Raw genomic sequence first — 24,856 nt, forward strand, 5'->3', positions numbered from 1 at the left:
TTTTTCCCATAAGAAAAATTAGCAATTACAGAATTTGAATATAGATACACAAAGTCTATATTTTGAATATTACAACCGTAAGTTAAATACAAGAGAATTCTTAAGGTTATCAAATTAATGAAATGATCAGAAATCGTAGGCGGGAGTGGTATAAGTTACTGCTTGTTTTTAATAAATGATTAGTCTGTGGTTTTCATGAACAGACTTTGTTAATCTCTTTTTTTATTTGGGCAGATATTGTTTTCTTTTAACAGTCTATTGATTGGTCAGTATTTATGTCCCATAAGGCTAATTTTATTCTAAACGGTGTATTGCTCTCACTTTTCTCCCACCTCTATTCTTCCTATGTCAGTGTACACTACAAATACATAGGTTTTTTATTTTTAATTTTAGTGGGGAATGCACCAACTTGGGCTTTCTGCTGATTACAAAGGATCCACCCCATGGCTCTAGTAGATATTGTAATCGATGCACGATGATCTCACGCGCTGCAGCTCCCTGTCTGTTCTTGCATGCCACACTCTAGTCCTGGTGAAAATTTCTAAAAAGCCATCTGTAGCCGAAGGTAGAGCAAAGGTAAAGTGTAGGCAGACACTGCTCAAGCAAATCACTGAATCACAGAGACATTTCAATTTTCCTGTTTGTTGCAGAAGGATCATTATGTTTGACTGGGTTTTGTTGGTTTGTTTTGGTTTGGTTTTTAGTCACAGAATTAATTTCTGCTGATATTTGGGCAGTGAATTTTTACCATCTGATGAGGAAAGTAAAGAAGCACAGCTTGTAAAAATAATCCAATAGCTGTCAGTAATGGAAATTCACTGTATGCAAAACTTAACAGTGCCTTGCTCTTTGTAGCATAACATTTTGCTCTGGAAGACTCAGTGGCTGGCTCTTGATTATTAAAGAATAACATGCAAGATCTTAAAATAGTGTAGTCTTTCTTTTTGTTAAAGGGCCATGATATTTATTAGCAAGAATAACATTATTCTTAAGAATAATGAAGGTGTGGAGTAAAAATTTTGAGGTAGAGTTATATTTCAAGATGACAAACTATGGGCATCATTTGGCACGTTTTTGTAAGTGTATGTCTCAGTAATGCTCATAAAGTCATCAGAGCTACATCACTAATTCTTTGTCAGTCAAGAGAAAAATATATTATCAATGTGTTTCTTGCCTTTCAAAGATAATATAGTGTTGAAAATGCATGTCGCAGAATGACCATTTGCCAAACGAAAACAAGAGGTAGTTCTGTATTCCATGGAGTTACAAATTAACACCGGTATCACTTGACACATGAATAGCTCGAGCACGCTAAAACCAGCCAGCTAGTAGCAGATATTATTTGATATGCAACCTATGTAAATTGCAGTGCCATCTTTTAAAGTTAGAAAATCCTTTTCTGACAGTGAGTTCTAATTCTGCAGCCCTACAAGTGACCGAGTATGCAGTATTGGGTCATTCATCATGCTTCATCCTTAGTGTGTATTTCTGAAGTGTTGGTTGTCAAATATTTGACTAAAGTAAAATAAACTTTAGGTATGGCCAGCTAAGAAGAAAAGCCAGTTCTAGTTTCGCTCTTTTTAGGATAGTTTTTTCCCCTATTTTTGTCTCCTATCTTAGTAACATGAAACTAGGTTGTAACAAACTTCAATATAGCACATGTAAATTAAATGTAAATTCACTATTTAAGGAAACTGCCATGAAACACTCATTTCAGCTGAAATGGATTCAGCTGTGCCCTGGCTTAGCCTCACTGCAGAACAGGATATCATTCTGTAAAGTGTCTAAATAAAGGATTGCTAGGCATCACTGCAAATTACGTCCAAATCAAAGCTAGGGTCACTTTTAGGGATGATTTTATTTGCACCTGGACTTTTTCTGTATGATGGTACTGAGTATCTGTTTGTCTCCTGTATAATTTGCAATGGAAAATCTGGATTTTGTGAAGCTTTCCCCTTCTAATAAGTCTCAAAACATACACGCAAACAAGTGGAGAGGTTAGCCGTTAGCCTAAAATTTCTTCTGTGTGAAGAGCTCTCTTTTTGTTGACCATAACTACAAATAGTATGTCCCAAGCACATATGGCTATTGCAGAACATAAGATAAGGCCGATACGGAGAGTGTGAACAAGTACTATGGTTGTGCCTCTATTTTTTGATTCTTCTAAATGGACTACTGAAGTTAATTAGTAAATCTAGCACTTGAAATAGATGTGACTTTAAAAAAACTAATCCCAATAAATATTATTGATAGCGTATTATGGTCTTGGAAGCATAGCTACTTTGACATAATTACATAAAAATACATTTCTCTGTTCAGAAGGTACAAAGCTAAATTAGATATTTTGTAAGAGGTGGGATAATAGAGGAGTCGTGACATGGAGATAAAAAGGAGGAGGGAGCAAGGCTGCTGATAAATATGTAACTGCCTTTGTGAGTTCCGCTCTGTGGCAGACAGTGATATTCCCGTGCTGTTCAGTGAGCCAAATTTACTGCTCTCAGGGAGAGATTCAATCTTTTTCCACAGAATAAGTGCTCCCAATTATGTGTGTCCACATAAATAGTTTTAGCCAGCCAACAGGTTGAAATTGGTCCATTCCTGTCATCTTTGCCCAAGTAAATCTCAAAAGCAAATTAACGGACTTTGGGGGTAACTGAGGTTGGAACATGACTTACAGAAAAGTTACACGCTCAATAAAACTCCATAGATGAAGTTCTGAGTAGGTGTTTTTTTATTGTAGACCAAATTTTCCTTCAGAAAAATGAGAGTTAAAGTGGACCAGATGACACAACCTGCGAAAGGATGCTGTAATAAGAAACTGGAGACTAGCCAGTAATTCTGACGATGGCAATCTAAGGAGATTAGAATTTCAAGTTGGAGAGAAGGTTTTGTGCCAGATTTTCCCTTTTTTAATAGGGAAAAAGAAAAAGCTTATTGTTGCAGTCCTCACTGCAGTTGTAGCTCTAACTTCCACATACTATGAAATCTAGATTTAAACCATCCTACAAATGATGGATACATGTATATTCTACTCACAGAAAGCGCTCGTCATCATACAAATTGCTCAATACCTGCAAGTTGCATAGTTAGACTACAATTCAGGGATGAGAGAAAATACAGAGAAAACCCAAAAGCTTCAGTGAAATATCAATATTTGAATTAAAAAAGGAGCATATATGTTGCATATATGCACCTAAGCTTGGGCATTCTTCTAGCTGCGTACTGTATTTTTTCCATTTTCTTGAAGCTCAATGACAATGAATGAATCAACATAATAGTGAGAAATGCAGAGATAAAATTAATTTAATTTCAAATTCTAATGTTTAAAGATATTTTTGTCATGCCATTCATGTCATAGCCTGCCTATTCCACTCATATGTCATCTTGTCATGTCCAGCTACTGCAAAGTCGAGATTTAAGTTCGTTGGGATGCCTGGTGGCTTTGTTGGCAGGGCAGGGAAAATGGGGAGGCAGAGAGGGAAGAACAACACTTTCAGGCATAGGTATTAACTCAAAGAAGGATTTAATAGAAGAGGAAATTTGATTTATAGTAGAAATTCTCATCTCAATAAATTACATTTATGCGTTGTCTATTGAACAGTGTAGTCATTTTGGCTTAAGTTTGTAGATAGGCACACATGTCTGATTACTTAGCACATGGGATAATAATCACGTTTGCTACCATATTACCTGCCTGTAATTAATTTAGAAGCGCTCTGCTTTTTTGGAAGAAAATCTTTTAGCTCTGAGCCATTTCATTTCTCTGCATTAGCTGCCTTTCTCAGCAATGGCTGAGTATCTGGATCTAACATAACAAGTAAGAAAAACATAGAGATCTTCTCTCACCTAAAGCCTCACCAGGGACAGAAAAAATAGCTTCCAGAAAAAAACACACCCATTTTCAAACTTGTTTGTTTATAGTATTGAATTTTCTATATAGGTTGCCTTATCACTTTCATCTCTAACAACTTGTCTTTATTTCTAAATTGCCTTGTTATTTAGCTGTTTCCACAGGAAATTTTATGTCCTGTGTGTATTAGTGTTTAAAATGCGAATTATCTGCCTTATTACAGTCTTCTGACCACAAACTCCTTGTATCTAGGCTGGTAAAAAAAACACTTTGCAGTAAAGACAAAGACGAACATCTTCCCAGTTGGTAATCCCTTGAATGCCTTCTTTGCTCTTGATGATAGGAAAAAACCATCACAAGAGAGAATCATATATTATGGAACACAGCCAAGCCAAACAAGCACAGATTTGACCCTCAGAGTCCTACTAGTGTAGATGAGTGAGGAGTTGGCCAGTGTGAATGTAATCAATGGATTCAGCTGAGTCTGGCTTTATACCATTTCTATCCAAACCAGGTTAGCTGTGGTGATTGGCCATAAAAGTTAAATTTTGGATTAGCTACACCTGAATGAGGTTGAAGCCAGCAACTTAGCCTGAAGATAGAAGGAAAAGAAGAAAAATAGGGAAGGAGCTTGTAGAAAAAAGATATTAAATTTGTTGTTGACTTAGCATCGTCTCATAACCTGACTTTCTGTTCTGGCTTTGGCTACAAGGAAACAGAAGTCACCAGCAAAGCATGTCCTAGGACATGTCATTGCAGGCCATGAGGAAAATGAAGGAAAGACATTTAAATACACCAGCACTTACATTTCTGCAGTATCCTGTGTGATCTTTCTTTCCTGAGGTACTAGAATCATCTGCCAGGGTTTTTTTGAGAATTTTCGCCAAAGAAACTATTGACAATTGTAAAGATGACACAATTAAAACTTCTCTTCCACTTTTTGACTAAATAATGATGAGTTTTCATTCCTCTTAGAAAGTGGAAATGTATAAATGTTTGTCTGTTGTAAAAAAGCTGTCACAACTGCACCCCCCCCAAAACCCACAGCAAAAAGGACACTTCAGCCTGAATGTTACTCTTTGTTTTCCATTTGATTGTGTATTTCAATCTCAATTAATTACTTGGCTTCCAAATGTAAAGCCTGTCCAGTTCTTTCCAATGTAATTAATATTCTGCCTTTCTACATCATCTTCTTAAGGATACAGATTGTTCTCACCATTCATTTTCTGCACATTTGCAAATACAGTTGCACAGATTGGGAGCCTTATGCTTCTTTTCGTGGACTTTAATCTCTTCCTTTATTTCTCTAGTCTCTTTGATCACAAACACAATAAACCCATCTTCCCTGCAGGTTTTAAGACAATCCCAGATTATGTGGCTAGGAGAGGCAATAAGAGAATTAGAGCTAAGAAAGAAATCAGTCTTGTTCTCTAATGACTTCTTATTTTCTACTGCTGATAAAATGAGAAGATTAAATCTCTATCTGCAAATCTTGTGAGGACAATCTAAGAAGGGGAGGAGCATGAATGATTAGACAACAACTTCTGCCAGCAAAGGGAAGTGAGAATGTCATTCAGCAAACTTTTGGAATGGAAGAAATGGTCAGAGATAGCCTAAACAGCAAATAAGGTGTAGTTGAAATAGTTGAAAAATTCCTCCTGGTTTTGACAGATTGGCAAAGGCATCTGTCATCCCCACTTCTATCAAAGCATTTTAAAGAGAGAAAAAGAATTTAAAACTATATTACTTAGAGGTGCAGTATGTAGATCAAGCCTGTGATAGAGCAGGGCACATTTCTTCAGATAAGATATTGGGTAATAGTCCCAGTTTAGGTCCTTGCAAACATGCAGAGATATGCATGTGCTTAAATTTATTAGGCTTGTACTTAAACCATATACAGATTCAGAGCCTCAGATGACCTGGTAATGTCCATTTAAGAGAAATCTCCATTATTTTCTTTAAAGCTCAGAGGTTATGGTGAAATGCATCTTGTTCCAAAAATAGTCAACGGATTTCATCAAGGGACTGCTCTGTATATCTGAATTTGTTTAGAAAAAAAGCAAGCAAGGAAGCTTATAAAAAGCAACCTATATTATATATATAAAACATAACGGTTATTTTAAAAAAACGTGCCCTAATTCTAAGAAAGAGCAATACAGGGGAAGGACCTCTCAGCTCAAATTCATTCAAATAATCAACATAATATTTTGCAAAACATGGACTGGAGAAGGAAAATAAGCACTCAAATAAAAACAGACTGGAGTTCCCCTTTGTTGTGTTCTTCTGCAGTTTCAGACGTGTTAACATTTTATATCCAGTTCAGTAAGCATGCAGTGTTGCCTATTTTATTCCACTACTGTTAACTACCGAGACAAGTTAAAATTGTAGCGAAACTTCAGCTTTTCATTTATTTGGATTATGATTTCCTGAACAGTGTTCTCCTTACCAGCTGGTGTACTTGTTCATTGTAGTCCATTGCTCACTTTGAATGCTTTACACATGCAGCCACATTTCTTTCAGAAATAATAAAGTAGCATTCTTGTTACTGAATAGTTGCTGGCATTTTGTATTTTTGACTGTTCCTCTAGGCTGAAATGAAATTAAATTAACAGAGTGTTCCCTACATTTATTTAAAAAAAAAGAAAACAAAAATATTTATGCTTCCTGGAAACATTAGCTATAGAACATTGTGCCCCAATGGAAAAAACACATCGTTAGCTTGTTACTGATCTTGACAGCGTATGCACAATTTCCCTGAATTTTATGGCACTAATTCATGATAGCCTTTTAACTAGTCGCTATTGCCAAGTCCCAGAATCGTGAGTAGAAATTTATTGCGGACATAGCATAAGTCACATGGGTCACTAAGATGCCTAAATAATTAAGTTATGGACACGGGCACAGAAGTATACTACGCTGCAGATGCAGCTTCCACTGAGGGCAGTTCAACCAAAATTTTGATTGTTGGTATAACGGCAACTTAGCCTGACTAGTTCACACGACACATCTGCATTTCATTATTGTCCCTAGAGTGAAAAGGTTAGAAATGTCCAGAGTCCAGAAAGTCAGGTTTTTTACAGTGATGGAATCTAGTTCAAAGATTAGAGAACACAATAAAACCAATCCTAGTTGTTGACTTTACTAGTTGTCACCGAAGTCTCCATTCCAAAAAGCGCAAGGAAGCACAGTGGTGTGAGCAGTAAGTGCTGAACACGACGTGTTGTATTTAACAGTCCACTGTCTCTTGATCTGACATAGTGGATTGCTGCCTAAAAAGTCTGTGGCATCATTCATTCAAACTGTTGTTAATCTTGCTTAGGAACACCTTGCCTATATAAGATCTGAGAACACCCATTTTTTTCCCTCTGATGTCTGCAGTAGGCTAGAGAATGTGACTGTGTCCCTGCAAAAACTGCAGTATCTTACATCAGAAGCTGTTCAGGCGCAAGCCTAAAATACATTATTCAGGTCACTGAAAATGGCTTGTAACCATTATTCCAGGTGGATTTTGTAAGGGTGTTGTTCTGTGACAGTGTTGAATTTCTTTAACTCTTGCAGATTTTTGACAAAGAAGCTAAAGATCTGGAGCGAGAAGTTTGCTTTATTGATATTGCCAGTGATGAAATTCCTGAGCGCTATTACAAAGAATCAGAGGTAAGAGATGACTTGATTGTGAAATGGTGAAGAAGGGAATGTAAGAGGCTGCACAAAAGCCTTGACAGGAATCAAAACAATTTTATTTTTGTATGAAAACTTGCTGGTCAGTAGTATTTAAAAAGCTTTTGATTAGAGGGGAAGCTGACAGCAACCTCTCTATCTAGATTGCCTGACACTTTCTTTTGCAGATGATTCCTCCAACCTTTTGAAATGCTTTCACACCCTTATCAGAACATATCCTGTACCAGACCTTTGATATTCAGCTGAATTTATTCAAAGTAGAAAAGGACTTTTCTTTGAATCATGAAGCTCAGTTAAGTGTTTGCAGGTCTGAGCAGTTTTAAACGTTACTGTTGTCCTTATTTGCATCCCCCCCTGACTAATAAGTCATGCGAAGCATCTAAGCCCAGGCAAAGGACAGATATGCTGCAGTGAGAACAGGGTTGATGCACAGTTGCTCAGAGGCAACCGTGACACAAGACCAAGAGGGACTGAAGCGTACTACATACTGCAGTAAATCTGCCAAAGAGCATCAGTGGCAGCAGACACATTCACTCACTTAAAATTCCCTTGAAAATTGCTCCCATGTATATTTGATAGAGCACACCTCTGAGGAGCATGTTTCTTTTAGGTCAATGCAATTCACTGTTTTGAAATCAGCAACCACCATGCAAATGCAGATGAGGTCTCAGTGTTTTAACCTCAGAGTTGAAAAATGATGGTTCACAAGAAGTTGCTAGAGAGGAATGATCAGATCTATGCTTGCATTTAATTTTGGAGATAGGGTTTGCCTCTGGAGCCAAGTATATATTCATAGCTGGCAATGAGTATGGCAGCTGTTTGACTATACAAAATGAGACTACATAATCATTTTTAGGATAGAAAATGAAGACTTGCCAATGAATCTATTTCTATACCATAGGAGACATGAGTTTCAGACTAAAAAAGTCAGGTATTTGTTATCTTCCATTTATAGATCCTATTTCAAATTTTATCTACGGGTCATAAAACAAAATTGTGTCTACAGTAGAATGGAAAGTAATTTTATTAGATTCCTTAGATAATGAAACCCATCTGTTATGTACCAAAAATTATATAACACCTCATGAAACAGCTTATTGGTGCCATCATCTTATCTGAACTCCATGGTCTTCTGGTTCCATTTAGGAATGACTGCTGCTATTGAACGGGTCAGCATTTGACTATGTTTTAAAGAAATCATGTAAGATTTTTCATCTCAGTGTGTGCACTTCCAGAAATTGTAAACATGAAGGTAACATCTAGCTTTTCAGCTTTCCTTCCTATTTTTAATAGCCAACTATTAGCATAATTTCCATATGATTAATCTTATGATAGAGAAAAACAGCCTCATGTTAAGTGAGAAAAGAATTTCAGAGTCTTTGTGTTGTTATTTCAAAGACAAATCTAGAGACCTGATTCCAAGCAAAATTTTATATGGTTTTAAACAACAAAAATAGCCCAGCATCTGTTGTTTTTTCTGTACTGATGGGTGATTTGTATGTTGGCTACCAAATTCTGTTTCAGAATTCATACAAAATAGTAAGAGCACCTTAGCATTTAACTGTGCACATACTGTAATTGATATTGAATTAATAATAGTTGAATTCAGTATCTTCCAAAGTTTGGGGGGTTTTTTATGCTACCATATGATGAATATGAAGCCAAATTCCCGTTTCTGATGAGGCCTCTTACATCATTTAGGGACTATAAAAAGACTTTTAATGTTTGTAAATGTAATTTCCATTTGTTTTCAACCAGAACAGCATAAAAAAGTAACTCTATGTAAATGAGAAACGGTCTGTGTTTTCCTAGTAACAGTTTCAGAGATAACTAAAAAACATTTACTGTAAGCTTTTGAAAAGTATTTTAGTTACACTAATAACAACGATTTGGCTGCATTTAGAGCATCTAATGTGAATTGATACTAAGTTTAAAGATTAAAAGTGAAGTACAGTTCTCAGGATTTAAGAGTTAGATCCCACAGGATAAGTGTTCTGAGTCCCATCCAGAAAGACCAATGAGAATGATTTTAACTTCAGGCATGTTAGTAATCTCTTCATTTCAATGAATCTTCACATGCTTAAAATTAAGCAAGTTCTGTATCAGGGTCAGCACACTTAGTGCCTTCTAGAAATGAGCTTTAATTTTCTTTTATATCCTGACAAAAGTGTGTCCCTCTTCAATTAAAAATATACTTCAGTTTTTAACTGCAATTTTCATTATTTAGTTGTCTTACTATATATTAGAGAAGTAGCTTAAATAATTTAAACCTTTCACACACTATTTACACTGCTTGCTTTTTGTTAGTGCTTATGAGCCTGCTTGTCGAGGCTGATTTCTGATGTGATCAGACAGTACTAATTACGTAGTTGCTATTAAGCTAGTATTTGTGATTTTAGTTATTTTTAGCTTTAAAGTGCTCAGTTATCCTTCATGAGCTGTTTGGGTCAATATCATATATTTTTTCAGAGTCCTTTCTATGAAAAGCCCCTTTCTACAATTTGACTGCAACCTTTCTTTGAGTTAGTGCCTCAAATAACTCATTGATGATAACAGAATGAACCATAGCAGCTTTAGTGTTGTTTTTCTCATTTATATAAACAGCAGATATGGTTGTGTATGTATTACACCGATATCATCAACAGAGGTAATAATATTGCAGTTACCACAGGAGGGTTCAGGAGATATCCCACAGCATCAGGCTCAGTACAAGCAAGTGAAGCAACCGTTCTCTGCTTCCTAGCACCTATGATCTAAAAAATTATTTTTCAGTTGCCCTGACATGAATCTTATAAACAGATCTATATTCTTCCTTCCATTGTAACTTACATCATAATGATTCACACGTAAAAAGACAAAATGTATAAAACATCTTCATATGTATAATATTCTATTTGAATTGCACAGCTCATTTTGACTTGTGCTGGCACTGATGAGAAAGGACAAGTGTTCCATGAACATGTCATGACAGTTGAAGGCAAAATCATTGAATTCAACTTTGTGCATATCTGCTTTTTCTCTCCCTCTAAATATTAACTAAAATTGAAAAGTAAAAAATATAGGTAGCTGGAGGCTTAAGGAGAGCTGTTGTTTCATTGAGGAACACTGTAAAGGAACCTCTGCCAATAATACTGAGTGATCTCTTGACTAGAATCGTCCAAATGATTTGAATTCCCCCAAGAATGGAGGGCTAATCTGTCAGTGTATGCACAAAAGGACTTAAATCACCAAGTAAATAGTGAATCAGAAGACAGTTTTGTTAGCTATTACAAACACAAACACAGAGTCCAATTCTGTCTTGCGTGGAGGTATACTGATTTCTGCTGTCAAAAGAGTTGCCCTTGTAGAAGACTGGGGGGGGTGTGACTGCAGCAATTCTGGGTATCCCAAAGCAGATGGCTTAATTTTAATTAATGACCATCTACAAACTCCATTGTGAAGTAGCCACCAGAATACTTAGCAGTGCTGCCACATCTTAAATAAAGCTTTTTTTTTACAAGCATGGACCTAAAAATCCTTAAACTTTTAAGAAGTTTAAATGTGAGGTTCCAAATTGAGAAAGCTTGAATCTAGATCCAAGCTAACAGGTTTGCCTGTTTTTCTGTAAGGAGTCACATATGCTTCCAAATCTGAATGTACATATTACACTGAATACAGAATTTTGTATTTCTGTATAAAGAATATACAAGCCTACAGGTAAGAGTAGTTGTACATTTCATAAAGTCATTTCCTTGTGACTTTACCATCAATGAATATGTATCACCAGCCATCATGTATTCCCCATATAGACATATATATTTATCTGAATTATAGAAAAGAATAAAACTGAGCTATGCTGAAGAGTGACGGCCTCAAGTGAATCATTCACTGAAATGAAACATTTACTGTAGATGTGAGCTACTGAGCAAAATGTTCTTTGCCACCATATTCAAGTTCTCAGAATTAACAGTGTTTCATTTCCTGTTTATAACAAAGCAGTTGAGAGTTGGACAAATGGAATAAACTTTTTAAGTCACCTCCAAACAGAAAGATTTCATGCAGCTGCTGCAGTGTTCTTCTTCAATTGCTGCCTTTTTTGACTTTAACACAGCTGCACTGTAATAGGTCCAGCTTACTACTGTCCAGGGGCTTTCAGAATAACAAAACCTCTATCTCATTACAGAGCCAGAAAATTATGGTAGTTGAAATAATACAGCTGCCTCAGCTCCCACAGTGAATGTGTGCAACATGTCAGTACAGTAGTTCAGTACAGGGCATAGCAAAAACAGATGGAAATTTCCTTTTCCTTACTAACTTCAGTTGTGAGCTTACATAAAGGCTGGCTGGATTATCATATTTTAACACCTCAGAACTGTCCCAATATTTACAATTTTGAAGTATTTAGCTGGCTCTTCCAGAAAATACATTTTAATGGAAATTTAAAAAGAGAAAAAAAAGTCTTTAAAAAATGACTCCACATAAATCCCTACAGTAGCATCTCTACATCAACAAATCTTTCCAGAGCCCTAGCTGTATAAGCTGAAATCCAAAACCTAGCAACTACAGCTGGTGGTGAAATGCCAGATCACATGTACTAAAACCATGAAGGGTTGATTCTGAAATTCAAGATCAAACAAAGTGGTCTTCAGCTTAAAGGGAAAAAAAAATGACTGCACTTCAAAAGCACAGTGCTGTAATATATTGCAATAGGAGTCTGAAAAAACAAATCCATGCATTAAAAGGAAGGAAGAATATTTTGTTTCTGGGACATCTGAGTAGCGTCCAGTAAGAGAATAGGACGTGTGGCATAACACAATGCGCTTTCGCCTCTGGAGAACATGTTCAGCTTGGGGATCTTTTTCCCTGCTAAAATGGCCATACAAGCAGCAAGTAATTTTCAAGACAGATCGGTGACAAGGCTAACAAGATGTTCCATGCTGGCTTCCAGCATACAGACAAAGGAGGTGGTGTCAGCTGCAGAATAGTGTGGGATCTTCAAATCATGCCTGATACCATGGCAAAGCTAAGGCAAAGCATGCCCGTTCAGGTTTGGAAGCTTTCTGTAAACAATGAATGTATTGCATTATTTAACTTTAAGTAAAAAATAACATTTCAGAATTAAATCTGAAAAGGCATTGCAACAACCCAGTGCCATACTGTCAACATGTTGGTGTTTGCCTCCTGGAAAGGGAGTTACAATTCCACATGACGTCTGCAGTCCATGAGGAAGGTTAAGTAAATAAATGCTAAATGCTAAATAATGGACTCTCCAACAATAAGCATGTTGAACCACGACCCACCAGATGCGGCCTAAGTACAAAATACTGGGAGAGCGCTATGTTTGAAACGACATCCATCACACTGTGGCTTTTATTTTATTTTATTGTAATTTTACATTTTATTCTCAAATAAGCCCAGCTCATGGGTAATGATGTTTCTGCTATGTTAGCAGAAGTTCTATTTTTAAATCACTCTGCACCTGGCAATAATGTATTGCAAATACAGAGTAGGTTTTGCTCCTTTGTAGCAAAAGGATTTGCCAGATGGGCTTTCCTCATAAATTGTGTCTGATAAAAGGATGAGAAGGTTATTTAAACAAAAAGATTTTAGCTATGCCATTACATTTAAAACACATTGAGGATTTTGCCAGTAGATAAATTAAGGGGAAAATTGTGAATAGACGCAGTATTTTTTGGATGATGGCTTCTCTAGAAAGGAAGGCATGGGCGACTAAAAGCAAAAATAAGGCACACACAAAATTAATTATCTAAATAATAACATAAAAATGGGGTCAGACCAAAGATCAGCTTGCCCAGTTTCCAGTCACTGACAGAGTGTTTCAAACTCATGTGTGCCACAATTCCTGCCTAGAGAGTATGCTTCTTCGCTCTACCCTGTTGCCTCTGGTATGTTTTGCAAATTGCTGTACGTTTCACAGGACGAGTAAAGAACGGCCATGATCCAGTAGAGGCAGGTGCTCAGCGCTTCCTCCTGGGACCTGGAAAGATGTGAGCATGGCACGAGCCTAATTTGTTCTATCTGACTAGCCTAACCAGTGTGCTACAGCATGAAAGTCAGGAGGAGAAGCAGTGCTGTTCCTGCTTCATCCCTGCTTCATCCCTGCTTCATTTTTTTTTGAAGGACTTTATATGCCTAATTGCAGAAAGGATTCCAGGCTGTGAATCTTAATCTGGCAATTTGAAGCCATTAGTTAGGCACATAAAATCATTCTGGGTTGTGGCTTTCCTGTCAAAGTTCTCATTGATTTCAGCGGGCTTTGGATCAGACATTGAAGAGCAAAAGATTAGCAGTCCTGGTCACACCAAAGGTCCTTCTGGCGTGGTATGCTCCCTGTGGCTGTGGCCAATAGCAGAGAGGCCTAGGAAAGGTATAAATATATGCCAAATATAGAGATAAATACAGAGATTCTTTCCCTAAATACCTCCTCACATGAACCATAGCACCCGCAATTGCTGAGCCAGAATTTGTGTCTTTCTAAAATAGTCTAAGACTTTTTTAAACACCTAATTTTTTAGCATCCGGGTAAGCAGCCCAGTGATGTTAGTTTTACTTATGATAACGACTCACCTCTGTAAAACACTCATGCCCTTTGAACTGATGGCTCAGAGATTAAACTCTCAAGTTCACTTTGCGTAATGTTGCTGCGTACCTTACGTCCCACTACTCAGCTTATACACAATCTTTACATGCAGCTCCCAGTGAACTGAGTTTTAGCTCACCTGAGCAAGCACTCAGTAAAATCTTTAATATCTTGATCTTTCGTACAGCAGTCTGGAAAACTACTCCTCTGAATTCTTTCTTCTTCCTGGCTTCCATTCATCAGTCTACAGTTTTATAGTACCAATATGTTAATGTTTTCAGAAAGGCAGGAATTTCCATAAAAGCTATTAGATATAAGTTGCCCAAACTGTCCATCGTTGCCTGGCTCTTTGCTTGAAACTGTCCAGCCAATTTGTGACTAAACATCATGTCCTTCAAGAAAAATGGTCACGATTAAAGGAAGCAACGGTGCCATCTCTGGGCGCTGTTAAAGGAGTGGTGTCATGGATGAATGGCATTGATTGTATTGCAGTAGATGGATTATTTGTGGGCCACCAATTTAAGAACAATTTCCACTATGAATCCCCTTGTATGCTGGGTTAACTTCACAAAAACAAAACAAAGCAAAACACTGCTTTCACAGCATCCAGAGGGTTCTTGCAGTTTGAACGAGACACGTTTTATGCAGTCATGCAGGGTAGCTGTTTGTTATTTAATTTTTATTTATAAATTCTGAATACTTGATACTCAAATTCATTACATTAAATCCCTTTGGACTGCATTGAAGTTATTCCATTATAGGTCTGGTTATCGCCGAAAGGATATAAAGTATCTCTGCATAACACTCACTATTATTAAAGTGCATAGCTGAAATGCTTAATCAAGACAATGGCCCCATCACACTAACACCGTATGTGTGTGTAAGAAACAGCAGATCCTTCCTTACATTAAACTATTTTCCTTTGATTTTCCTTTTTTTCCTTTCTGAATATTATGTCTTAGTTCTTCCCTTTTTATTTGTATTTTTATTATTACACTGATTGCTTCAGACAATAATCAGTTATAAAACAACTCTTTCAACCAGAAAATATCTAGATCAATCTGAGGTCAAGCTTTATTGAGTGAGAAGATTGGCAACAGCATGTGACTGTGAGTTGTGATATACAGTGGTATGTTGCTCTCATACATGATGACGTTGAATTGGTTTTTATGGTGATTTAACATTGAAACCTTATTATACTGCAAGCTTAAAGTTTCTATTTAGAAAAGAATATGTCAGCAATAAAAGCAATGACTTTCACAGGGAAGGAAGACTATCACCTCATTAGAGCTTTGTAAAGAAGCTTTAATGACAGAGCTTCAGTTTGTGGATAAAATCAGAAGCCAAGTCAGGGGCTAACTAAACATTAGAAAAAAGCAATGGTGAATGATACATAAGCTCACACTGAATGAAAGAAAATTAAGATCAGGGTAGTCTTATCAATTTTTTGTTAGTTTTTCTCCTGATTGTCTTCCATTTAGCGCATAATTTAAGCACATACTTAAATACATGTTTAACTGCTTTTATAACAAAGGATGGATTCAAAAGATCTTCCCAGATCTCCGCTCTGGGGAAGGCAACGCAGATAAGCACTGGTGGTTATTCTTGAAGACAGATTTTAGAAGCTCCACTATGAATTTACTGAAACTACATTATTTTCAAGTTTTGAAAATCAATGCTTAACTGTAGGTTATTTCTATTTACAAGATGTAATTAGCAGGATTGGACAAAAAGTGAAATGGAATTATACCAATATGGAAAATAATACTTTGATAGATAAAACTGTATCTTGTAGAGATAAAAGTAAACTTTAAAGATGAACTAATGTCCTTATTGGTTTTTTGGTCTTGCTGTTGTAATTTCAACACCAATTTATTTGATTTTCAAGTTTGTAAAAGAGAGACAGCGCTGAAATTAGTCAGTGTTTTGCCCGTAACGCAGTTGTAACCAGAGATGGCTAAATTGGAGGAGTTTCGTACTTAGCTGGCCACCTGGATATACAAGTTCACTTAAAATTGAAAATGGCATTGTCAGGGTCACATCAGTGTTGATGTGTCAAAGCTCAAATTGGACATGATTTCAGGAAGACAGGCATGGGTAGAAAGTACTAGTAAGTCACACTGAGGGAGTAGTGAAAAAGCAAGCTCTGAAGAAGCAACATTTTTTTTTCCAAAGGCCATAAATAACACTTGGAGAGTGCATTGTATTGTAATGACTTGCAGTAACGTATCTTCCTATAGCAGAAAATGTCCTAGATGATATGATTGTCAAAGCATGTCCAAGAATATGCTGCCATCGATTCACTGGCTGTTGGATAAAAGACAGGACTGGATTTCAGTATATCCTAGTGCTTATTTAAGCCAATTTCATATTACCTTTTCATAATGATTATTAGCATGGTTTCATATTTTATGTCTTATCAAAACACTTACTTTAGCAAACTGACAAACAGGGCTTCCTCTCCTGTGTTTCCCTGTATGTTTTCTTTATTTTGCAGGATCCTAAATATTTCAAGTCACAGAAGACTGGGAGGGGCCAATTAAAAGAAGGCTGGAGAGAGACCCATCAGCCAATTATGTGTTCCTACAAACTTGTGACTGTGAAGTTTGAAGTCTGGGGACTTCAAACCAGAGTAGAGCAATTTGTACACAAGGTCAGTGAAACAGGAGCTGTTTCTTATCCTTCACATAAGCAGAATTTGAGTACTACCCTGCACAGGAATGTAACTATGGCTGTGTAGAAGCTAGGGAGTTCAGCCGAATCTGCTTTCAGACCTCTCTCGAGGTCTGAAAGATCTGGAGCAGAGCCAAAGGGTTCATCTCTGGGTATAAACTTGACAAAGCCTGGAGCTGCTCAGGTCTAAGGTTGAGAAAAACTATCAATAACATTTTCAATACTGTGATAAATATATGAGCTAAAGTATTTATGAGTATACGTGAGTACCATACATGTAGCAATGATGTGCAGAATTTCTTACAAACAGGTAGTGGGAAAGTTTTCCAATCAGTCTACTACAAAATTAATTAATGAATGGCATAACAGCCAAATGACAGTATTTTTCAGAGTATTGACCTTCCACGCATTTAAAAAAATAACAAGGAAAAAGAAGAGTTCCAGAACGTTTAATTGCCCAAAGATTAATGAATTCTGTACACATTCCCAAATGGCTTCCCATGCTCGTCAAAGCCATGCTAATGCGATCCAGTGTCGGCAATAGATCCACTTCATGTGGGAGGTTGGACTACAAGACCTTCAGAGCCAGTATGTCTGACTCTGTAGGGCATGTCTTTTTAGAGATAAAACTGTCAGAATATTTCTCACTTTAAATCATGTTGAAAGACAACAGTGTCACTTTTGTAAAATGTTTTGTTGCTGCAGAGGTATTTAACCTTTTCTTTGTTTCGCAGGTGGTCAGAGATATACTATTGATCGGTCACCGGCAGGCTTTTGCTTGGGTTGATGAGTGGTACGGTAAGTGTTCTCCAAATTTAGCCCATTTAAAAGGGCTGATGCAAAGCTTATGACAATTAACAACAGATTTCCATTTGCTTTCATGGACCATCAGGTCCTAGCATAAGTTGTTCGTGAAAGAGATGGAACTATGTTCAGTTTCTCTGGAACATATGGAGCTCATTTACAGCAGGTTCTTTGTAACAAGAGTAGGCTGTATTTTAGGCGGCCAGTAGGCAGCATACAGGGATGCCTTTACATCCCATACATCTCAGAGTATCAGTCCAGTCAGCCTGCATTGCAGGCAGATAGGAGCTGCCCCTGCCAGGAGTCATCTATATGGAGACGCGCATGCAGGTTTGAATAAAGCTTCTTATTGAGACTGCATTAAAATGCAGTCATTTCCATACTGCAAACTCCTAAGGCCTCTGATCCAACACAATTTTAGCTATTTAGGAAAGTTTTAAATTGTTAATATGGATTGCAATAAAGAAAAGATTGAGCTCTAATGTCCTTTCTGAAAAATGGATGTAAATGTAAAACCTACTGGGTCTGATTCAACAGCAGCTGCATGCAAAACCTGTTCTGAATCCATGAACCAGCTGTAGGAATGGGCACTTTCAATAGTACAGAGTAATCCTGAATATCAAAACAGCCAATTATATTTTATCAAATAAGCTCACAGGGTTTGTGCTTTTTACATGTATTTTCAGTAAGATGTAGCCATAATCATAGATACTTGTAGAACAGTTTCTAAGACATTGCTGTAACATATAATAGCAATTTGGGAATATACTTAGAATGTTTATTTAGACCCTCCTTAAGCTTCTAGGAAACACTGTCTTGGGCATTTCATGGATAAGAATGACACCTGTCCTTCATCAAAAGTCAGAAACATTCTGCACTGCTTAAAAATAGTCAATTAGCCCAGCTGGTGCGAACACACACATCTCCAGTGCCTTCATAAACCTGCATAATTTTACACTAGAACCTAACAACAAACTCGTGCTGATTTTTTTAAAATATAGAAAAAATTGCTTTTGAAATCACAGTCTTCTTATAAATTTAATAGTGCATGAAAATCTTGTGCTGTAATGATCATAAAAATACTGAAATCTACTAAAAATATCCTTTATTTTGGGATAGCCATAAACTAGTAAGAGAATTTTGTATACAGTGAGAAAGCGTTCTTAAGAGATATTTTTTTTAATTTATTTTATAATTTATTTTCTTCATTTTTTACCTGAAATACAGTGATCTGTTGTTTTCCCTGTACAAAGTCAGGGAAACTGATGACTTTAAATAAAGAAGCCTGACTTCATGTAAAAATTGAGCCCACAAATTTGCCCCAAATCTACCCAAAATATCTGTTAAAGCAAGACATAAAGAAATGTTACTGGGAAGCAAAGAGTCATCTACACTTTAGCAGAGTTATTGATAATGATAACAAGTGAGTAATCATGAAGTAAAACATACAGAATAGGTTTAGCCAAAAAAAAACATTTAACCACAGATTTTCCCATCTTAACTCTGAATGCACCCTGTCAAAAATACTCTTTCCACAAATGAAATATTGTGATACACAATTATCTTGTGGACTTTTACTGTCACAGTGAGTCTTTTTACTAAATAATAGAGTGTACTTTTAGAACTTAATTGTCAGGCTAAGTACAAAACCTAAAAAATCTGGGCTTACTAAAATAGATATGAATAAAGGCTGAGTACGTAGCAAGATTTATTAAAAAAAAAAAAAAAAGAGTGCAGAAAGTTAGTTTTGGTAACTCTCTGTGCTGTCTGCAGCCTTTATGCATTGTTCTGAAGTATAACAGTTGTAAGACTTGCTGACTAGAAACCGAGTATTTCATTATCCAAAATGAGTGAGATCCAATTTGTGTACATCCAGTTCAATTTAATATGTATGATCTGTAAAACTGTTGTGGTACTGCTCTTGACATGTTTATGTGTGTAGGGAGAGTTTTTCAAAAATGTCATTTTTAAAGCATCTGTGTGCCTTCAATGTGTCTATTAGCATCTTTTAAAATAAAAGCTTGAGAATGATTTTGAGATTATGTAAGTCAGCTAAACTGAATCAAATAATCAGTGTAATAAAATCAATTATTAAACAACATGTTATGTTACGGGTATTACTGATTGATTACTGTCACTGATACTGTAAGTACAAATGTGTCTTTTCATTAAATTTACTAACCTGTATTTAGCTTTATTATTAAGAAAATCTATCTTCACAGTGTTATTTACTAATAAAGAGCATGTTCTCTGCTTGGCAAAATGCATCCTTAGCATGTTATTGACATGGCTTATGAGCTTGTTTTTCATTCCAGATAACAGTAAAAGGAAAAGGCTAAAAGAGTATGAGTTAGTGGTATTCCATGTTTCCTTTTGATCAGAATTTTAAACTGCATTTCATTTTCACTGATGAAGTATTACATTGTGCTACTGATATAACAGCTAAAGTTATATCTTTCCTTAAAAGCTGTCTCGTAAAATGCAGCAAGAGCCTCATATCACATAACAAGGAGTGGTGTGATATAAGAATTTGCAAATCCAAGTAGCACATAGTAAACCTGAGAAAAATGATAGCCTCAAGAACAAAAACACAGTGTACATTACCACAGTAAAAAGTTGATGGCTATTTTCATGGAGCTCTGAAGTTATGAAACCATTGTAAAGAACAGACCAAAATTCTGACAGCCTTCATGTTCACTTACACACCTTACTCGCAAGTAGATTTATTGAAAGCATGGGAATACTCAGAAGAGTAAGGTCACAAGTCAATTAATTGGATTCTTTATGGTTTTACTGGAAGTGTGGTTTATGCCAAATCTTTTTAAAATCTGTAATATTTGCTTTGAGTTACATAGCGAGCACCTAACAGATTATGCACTAGTTTGACAACATCAGGCATGCCTAGACAATGATAAATGATCCTACTGGTAGAATCAGCCTGATTTGTGGAATATTTCTAATTCTTACAATTCGTTAAATGGCTTGAGGCTACAAAATTGTTAACGTAGTCGCTATTAATTCACTTACCAGTATATTTAATTGTTAGTTTCTGGAATCTAAGCTGATGTGTGCTCTAACAGTAAGAATGTTTGCTGGTTATGAGATGTACTATGCAAAGATAACATAAAGTCTTTCTGAAAGTTCCTGGAAAGGTAAGTAAATATTTATAATATTTCTGTAGTTATCCTTTATTCCAAGGGATCTTCTAAAATCTTTTTAGAAGATCTTGGCCTTTGCCAAGGCCTGCACTTCAATACTTTTTGCCTACATTATGTTACACAGATACTCCTAAACAATTTCCACTCCTTCCTGTTCTCTGACTCCCTTTGACTTAACCTTCTTACACCTTCCTTGGCTGATACAACTACCTTTATGAGTCAATTTTCATAAAGCTAGTTGCTCTATGCTTCTTTTTTAAATTCTTTTTTGGCTTCTGCTGAAAGACTATGTGTTCCTAGAACCTTCTCCTTAAAAAAAAATTGTTTGCACTGAATCAATGGAAAATGCCAACAATTTTGAACTTTTTACAGATATGACTATGGATGATGTTCGAGAATACGAGAAAAATATGCATGAAAAAACCAACATTAAAGTTTGCAATCAACATTCATCTACTGTGGATGAAATAGAGAGCCATGCCAAAGCAAGAGTATGTCAATTTTTAAAACATATTGCCCATCCTCAGCTAATACACCTGCACAGATCAGAGAAGAGCAGTGAACTGATCTTGCTGACCAGTCAGTGGAATTCTGGGGAGGTTTTGCTTCAGTAGGAACAGAATCTTTCTCCATGAAGTGCAATCCTGCCTTCCATTTGCACTGTAAACTGCCACTGATGTAAGAAAGGGTGGGGTTGGGCGCATATACAACTCCCTGTCTTCCAGGAAAAAACAGCTCTCAAATTTCAGCTGGATGCATAAAGAGGAAAATAAATATCAGTTTTACCTTCTATTACTTGAATAGTTAAAAAATGCAAGAGTTCAGAGTGCTTCAGTCAAAAAGCCAGGAACATGGGGAGTGGAAAATTTCTATGGGACTGATAGAATTGTTTGCTTCACCAGGAAAAAAAAAAGCTAATGAATTATTCAGTCTTTTCAAACTAATTTTAATGTTGTCATTGATTAGCTACCAACAAGGTGAGAAGTATTTTCGGAAGTATGTAACAGCAGTTTGTGGAGAAGGGCAGGTTTCTGTGTAGGTTCTTTGATTCAGATTCTGGAAACTTCATCAAGTATTTCAGTTCGTAACTTGGGCACCTCAAGTACAGGTCTAAAATTAGAAATTACTACTATCTGCACATAGACAAGATGCAGTGATATTTGCTTTTGAAATGTTATTATTTTATTTCTACTAACTGCGCTGTAACAAGTGTGGGGCAAGGCCTGAAGGGCTTGAAGACTTTCCTTTGTTCTTACTCAGGAAAAATTGTCACCAGCCTGAGAAGATGTTGTCTAAGCAATAACCAGGAAGGTGATTCTTGTGTTTTTAATGCTGCAGCTCCATTGACATCAAGGTTAGCTGAGCAGTAAATTGAGAATCACTTCTGACTTTGGCTCTACTCTTCAGGATTTGGCGTTGAATGAAGTCTGCCATCTGTAGTTCCCATGTGGAAAATTGCCATTGAGGTCAGAATAGAATTTGTCACTAATGAAAAAAAAAAAGTCTGAGCCTTCTTAGCTCAGGGTAAGAACTGGTTTTACTTGAGTGTGTATCAGAACAGAAGTTAATTTAAAGTGAGTGTAAGCTAAAAAGCCAAAGTCAACTGAAGGGACAATAAATATTTCATGTCTGAATTTAAAAGGGACAGTCTTGGAGGATACCACTTCGTAAGAGTTTAATCAGTCTTCACTGAAATGGCCAGCAAATTGAGAAATCTTCCTGTTCTCTTTCACTTTCATTTATCCAAGACAACTTTTGTTTCATGTTGTACAGAAGTCCTCAGTCGAAAATAGCTGAAATGAATGCATGGGCTCCCTTTGATGTCAGGGTGCTTTTAAACCGTTTGAGTTCAACAACACTACACACACTGTTACAGGGTGTGAAACAAAATGTGAATCAGCAAAACAGGTTCAAATCTATCTCCAACACAAGTAGGTACAGTTCCTCTGAGACCATCTGTTTATTTCTACCACTTACCTCAGATTTGAAAATAGCTTAGTCCTCACTCCTAATAACTGACACAGCAATGTAGGCTGAAATGGTCCCTGGAATGTCGTCTGCAGGGAAGAGAGAAGGCAGCTGGCAACATGCATGCTTTTGTTTATTTAATATGATGTTGTAATACAACATAGAGCTTCTTCTACATAACATTTGCAGCCAAGGCTACAGATGCATGCAGCTGGGTAATATTAAAAATTATCCATGTACTGAAAGTATAGGATTTTGTCATGCATGTGGTAAGCACCATTGGCAGTCCCATGTCTCAGACACCCAAATGTGTGAGAATTTTAAATTTATTAAAATGCTAGTGGTTTTATTTCTGTTTTTTTGAGCTTTCGGAGCTCAAAGAATCTATAAAATGGCTTAATGAAATACTTCAAATTTACAAATTTAACATGACGTTCAGTGAAAACCACAAAATTTATTTCAGTTGGCTCAGTGGACATCTTGCAGGCAACGTAGCATGAAGCAGCAGGTTTCAGAAGAGTCTTGCCGATTTTTTTGCGCACCTTACCCGTTTGTAGCAGATGTCATTCGTTTGGGATTTTATCAGAAAAGTTTTGCACAGCTCAGCTTAGAGCACATCTATGCTGGGATCGCTCTGCCCTCTTGTGGGTTTCCACAGCAGTGTGACACATTTGTCACCTGCATGAGAAGACTCTCACTGCTTTTAAAGCTTTCTGTGGACCCGATTTTCCATTGCAAAGTGGCTTTAACCTCTCATCTCGTTTTGCCTCTATTTTGCAGGGAATTAAGCAGTGGATTTGTCAGTTGGCCATACATGTTTAAGTACAGATTCTGGATGGAAAAGTGGGAAAGCGTGTTGTGGCTTTATCAAGTGAGAGGGAATTCTTTAGGCTTTATTAGTAGAAAAGCAAAACGGCCTCAGTTATGTGTATGCAGCTGCAACTAGAAGTCAATAGAAGCTGTGCATGGGGGGGAGAATTTTTCATCCCTTGATAATTACAGTAAGATGAACAAACCGATGACAACCCTTTACTCGTTCACGCTCATAATTTAGATGGAAAAAAAAACCTAACAACCTATTAGTTTTATTTTGTTTGGAGTTCTGAAAAATTCTACATGCTAACTGTGTATCTAAATGTATTCTTTAATTGCCTGTGAAATAGCTTGTTTTCTCCAGCAATTACAGAGGTAGCGCTCTTTATTCAGTTCAGACCCAGGTAGAAGAAGAATCATTAGTATGTGATTAATGTACTTAACTTCATTTTCTTTATGTTGGCCACTTATTGTACTCCAATCAATGCATTACAATAGGAAGGCATTCATGTGGAGAATCACTTAATGATATGCATGATAAGCAATCATTCCCTGATTTAGAATTTGGATGGAAGTAGTTTAACTGAGTTAATGAAATGATCATTTGAAATTATTCTAACGTGCCTTTATCTTTCTTTCCTTCTTGTTGAAGACATGACAATGGATGAAGTCCGAGAGTTTGAACGAGCAACTCAGGAAGCTACCAATAAGAAGATTGGGATTTTCCCACCCGCAATATCTATCTCTAACATTTCCATGCCTTCTTCAACCCGCAGTGCTCCATCTAGTGCTCCATCAACTCCTCTCTCCACAGATGCTCCTGAATTCCTAACAGTTCCCAAAGACCGGCCTCGGAAAAAGTCTGCTCCAGAAACTCTCACTCTTCCAGATCCAGCGAAAAAAACCCTTTAAATTAACCCAGCATGTTTCCTCCTGATAAGCCATGTCTACCACAGCAAGAGTGACGTAACTCAATTTCTACAAAGGTCATGGTGGTTTGTGGTTGTTTTTTTGCTTAAAATAATCTTACTGGCGTGGAAAGATTACTCCTTTCCTCAGACCTGATCCTTAAAACCTTCAGAGAAGTGCATGCAAGAGAACGTAGTTTATATATTCCTATTCCTAACGTAGTGTTTCAAGCCATATGGTGCGTCTTACTGACATACAGTGAAATAGTCTGAGGGGAACCCTATAAAAGAAAATAAATCTTTCTGTAGCAGTATTCTACCTACAAATCCTCATCTAGGTCATAGCATTTATAATTAGGGGTAGGTATTTAGTAAAGCTGCCAAGGACTTCTGAGGCAAATTAGTGCCGACTAGAATGCAGGGT

General features: G+C 36.7%; 1 protein-coding gene across 1 annotated transcript in view; it reads left to right on the forward strand.

Annotated features, from left to right (window-relative positions):
* The window catches only part of PITPNC1 (phosphatidylinositol transfer protein cytoplasmic 1), an 84,195-nt gene extending 59,878 nt beyond the window's left edge, over positions 1–24,317 (forward strand). Inside the window, exons 6-10 of the mRNA XM_072881411.1 lie at positions 7,409–7,504; positions 16,606–16,761; positions 17,516–17,579; positions 21,116–21,234; positions 24,177–24,317. Coding sequence (XP_072737512.1) covers positions 7,409–7,504; positions 16,606–16,761; positions 17,516–17,579; positions 21,116–21,234; positions 24,177–24,182 — 441 coding nt within the window. The 3' untranslated portion in view covers positions 24,183–24,317. The remainder of the gene's footprint in view (positions 1–7,408; positions 7,505–16,605; positions 16,762–17,515; positions 17,580–21,115; positions 21,235–24,176) is intronic.
* The last annotated feature ends 539 nt before the right edge of the window (positions 24,318–24,856 follow it).

The sequence above is a fragment of the Ciconia boyciana genome, chromosome 16 (genome assembly GCF_034638445.1).
Source record: "Ciconia boyciana chromosome 16, ASM3463844v1, whole genome shotgun sequence".
NCBI lineage: Eukaryota > Metazoa > Chordata > Aves > Ciconiiformes > Ciconiidae > Ciconia > Ciconia boyciana.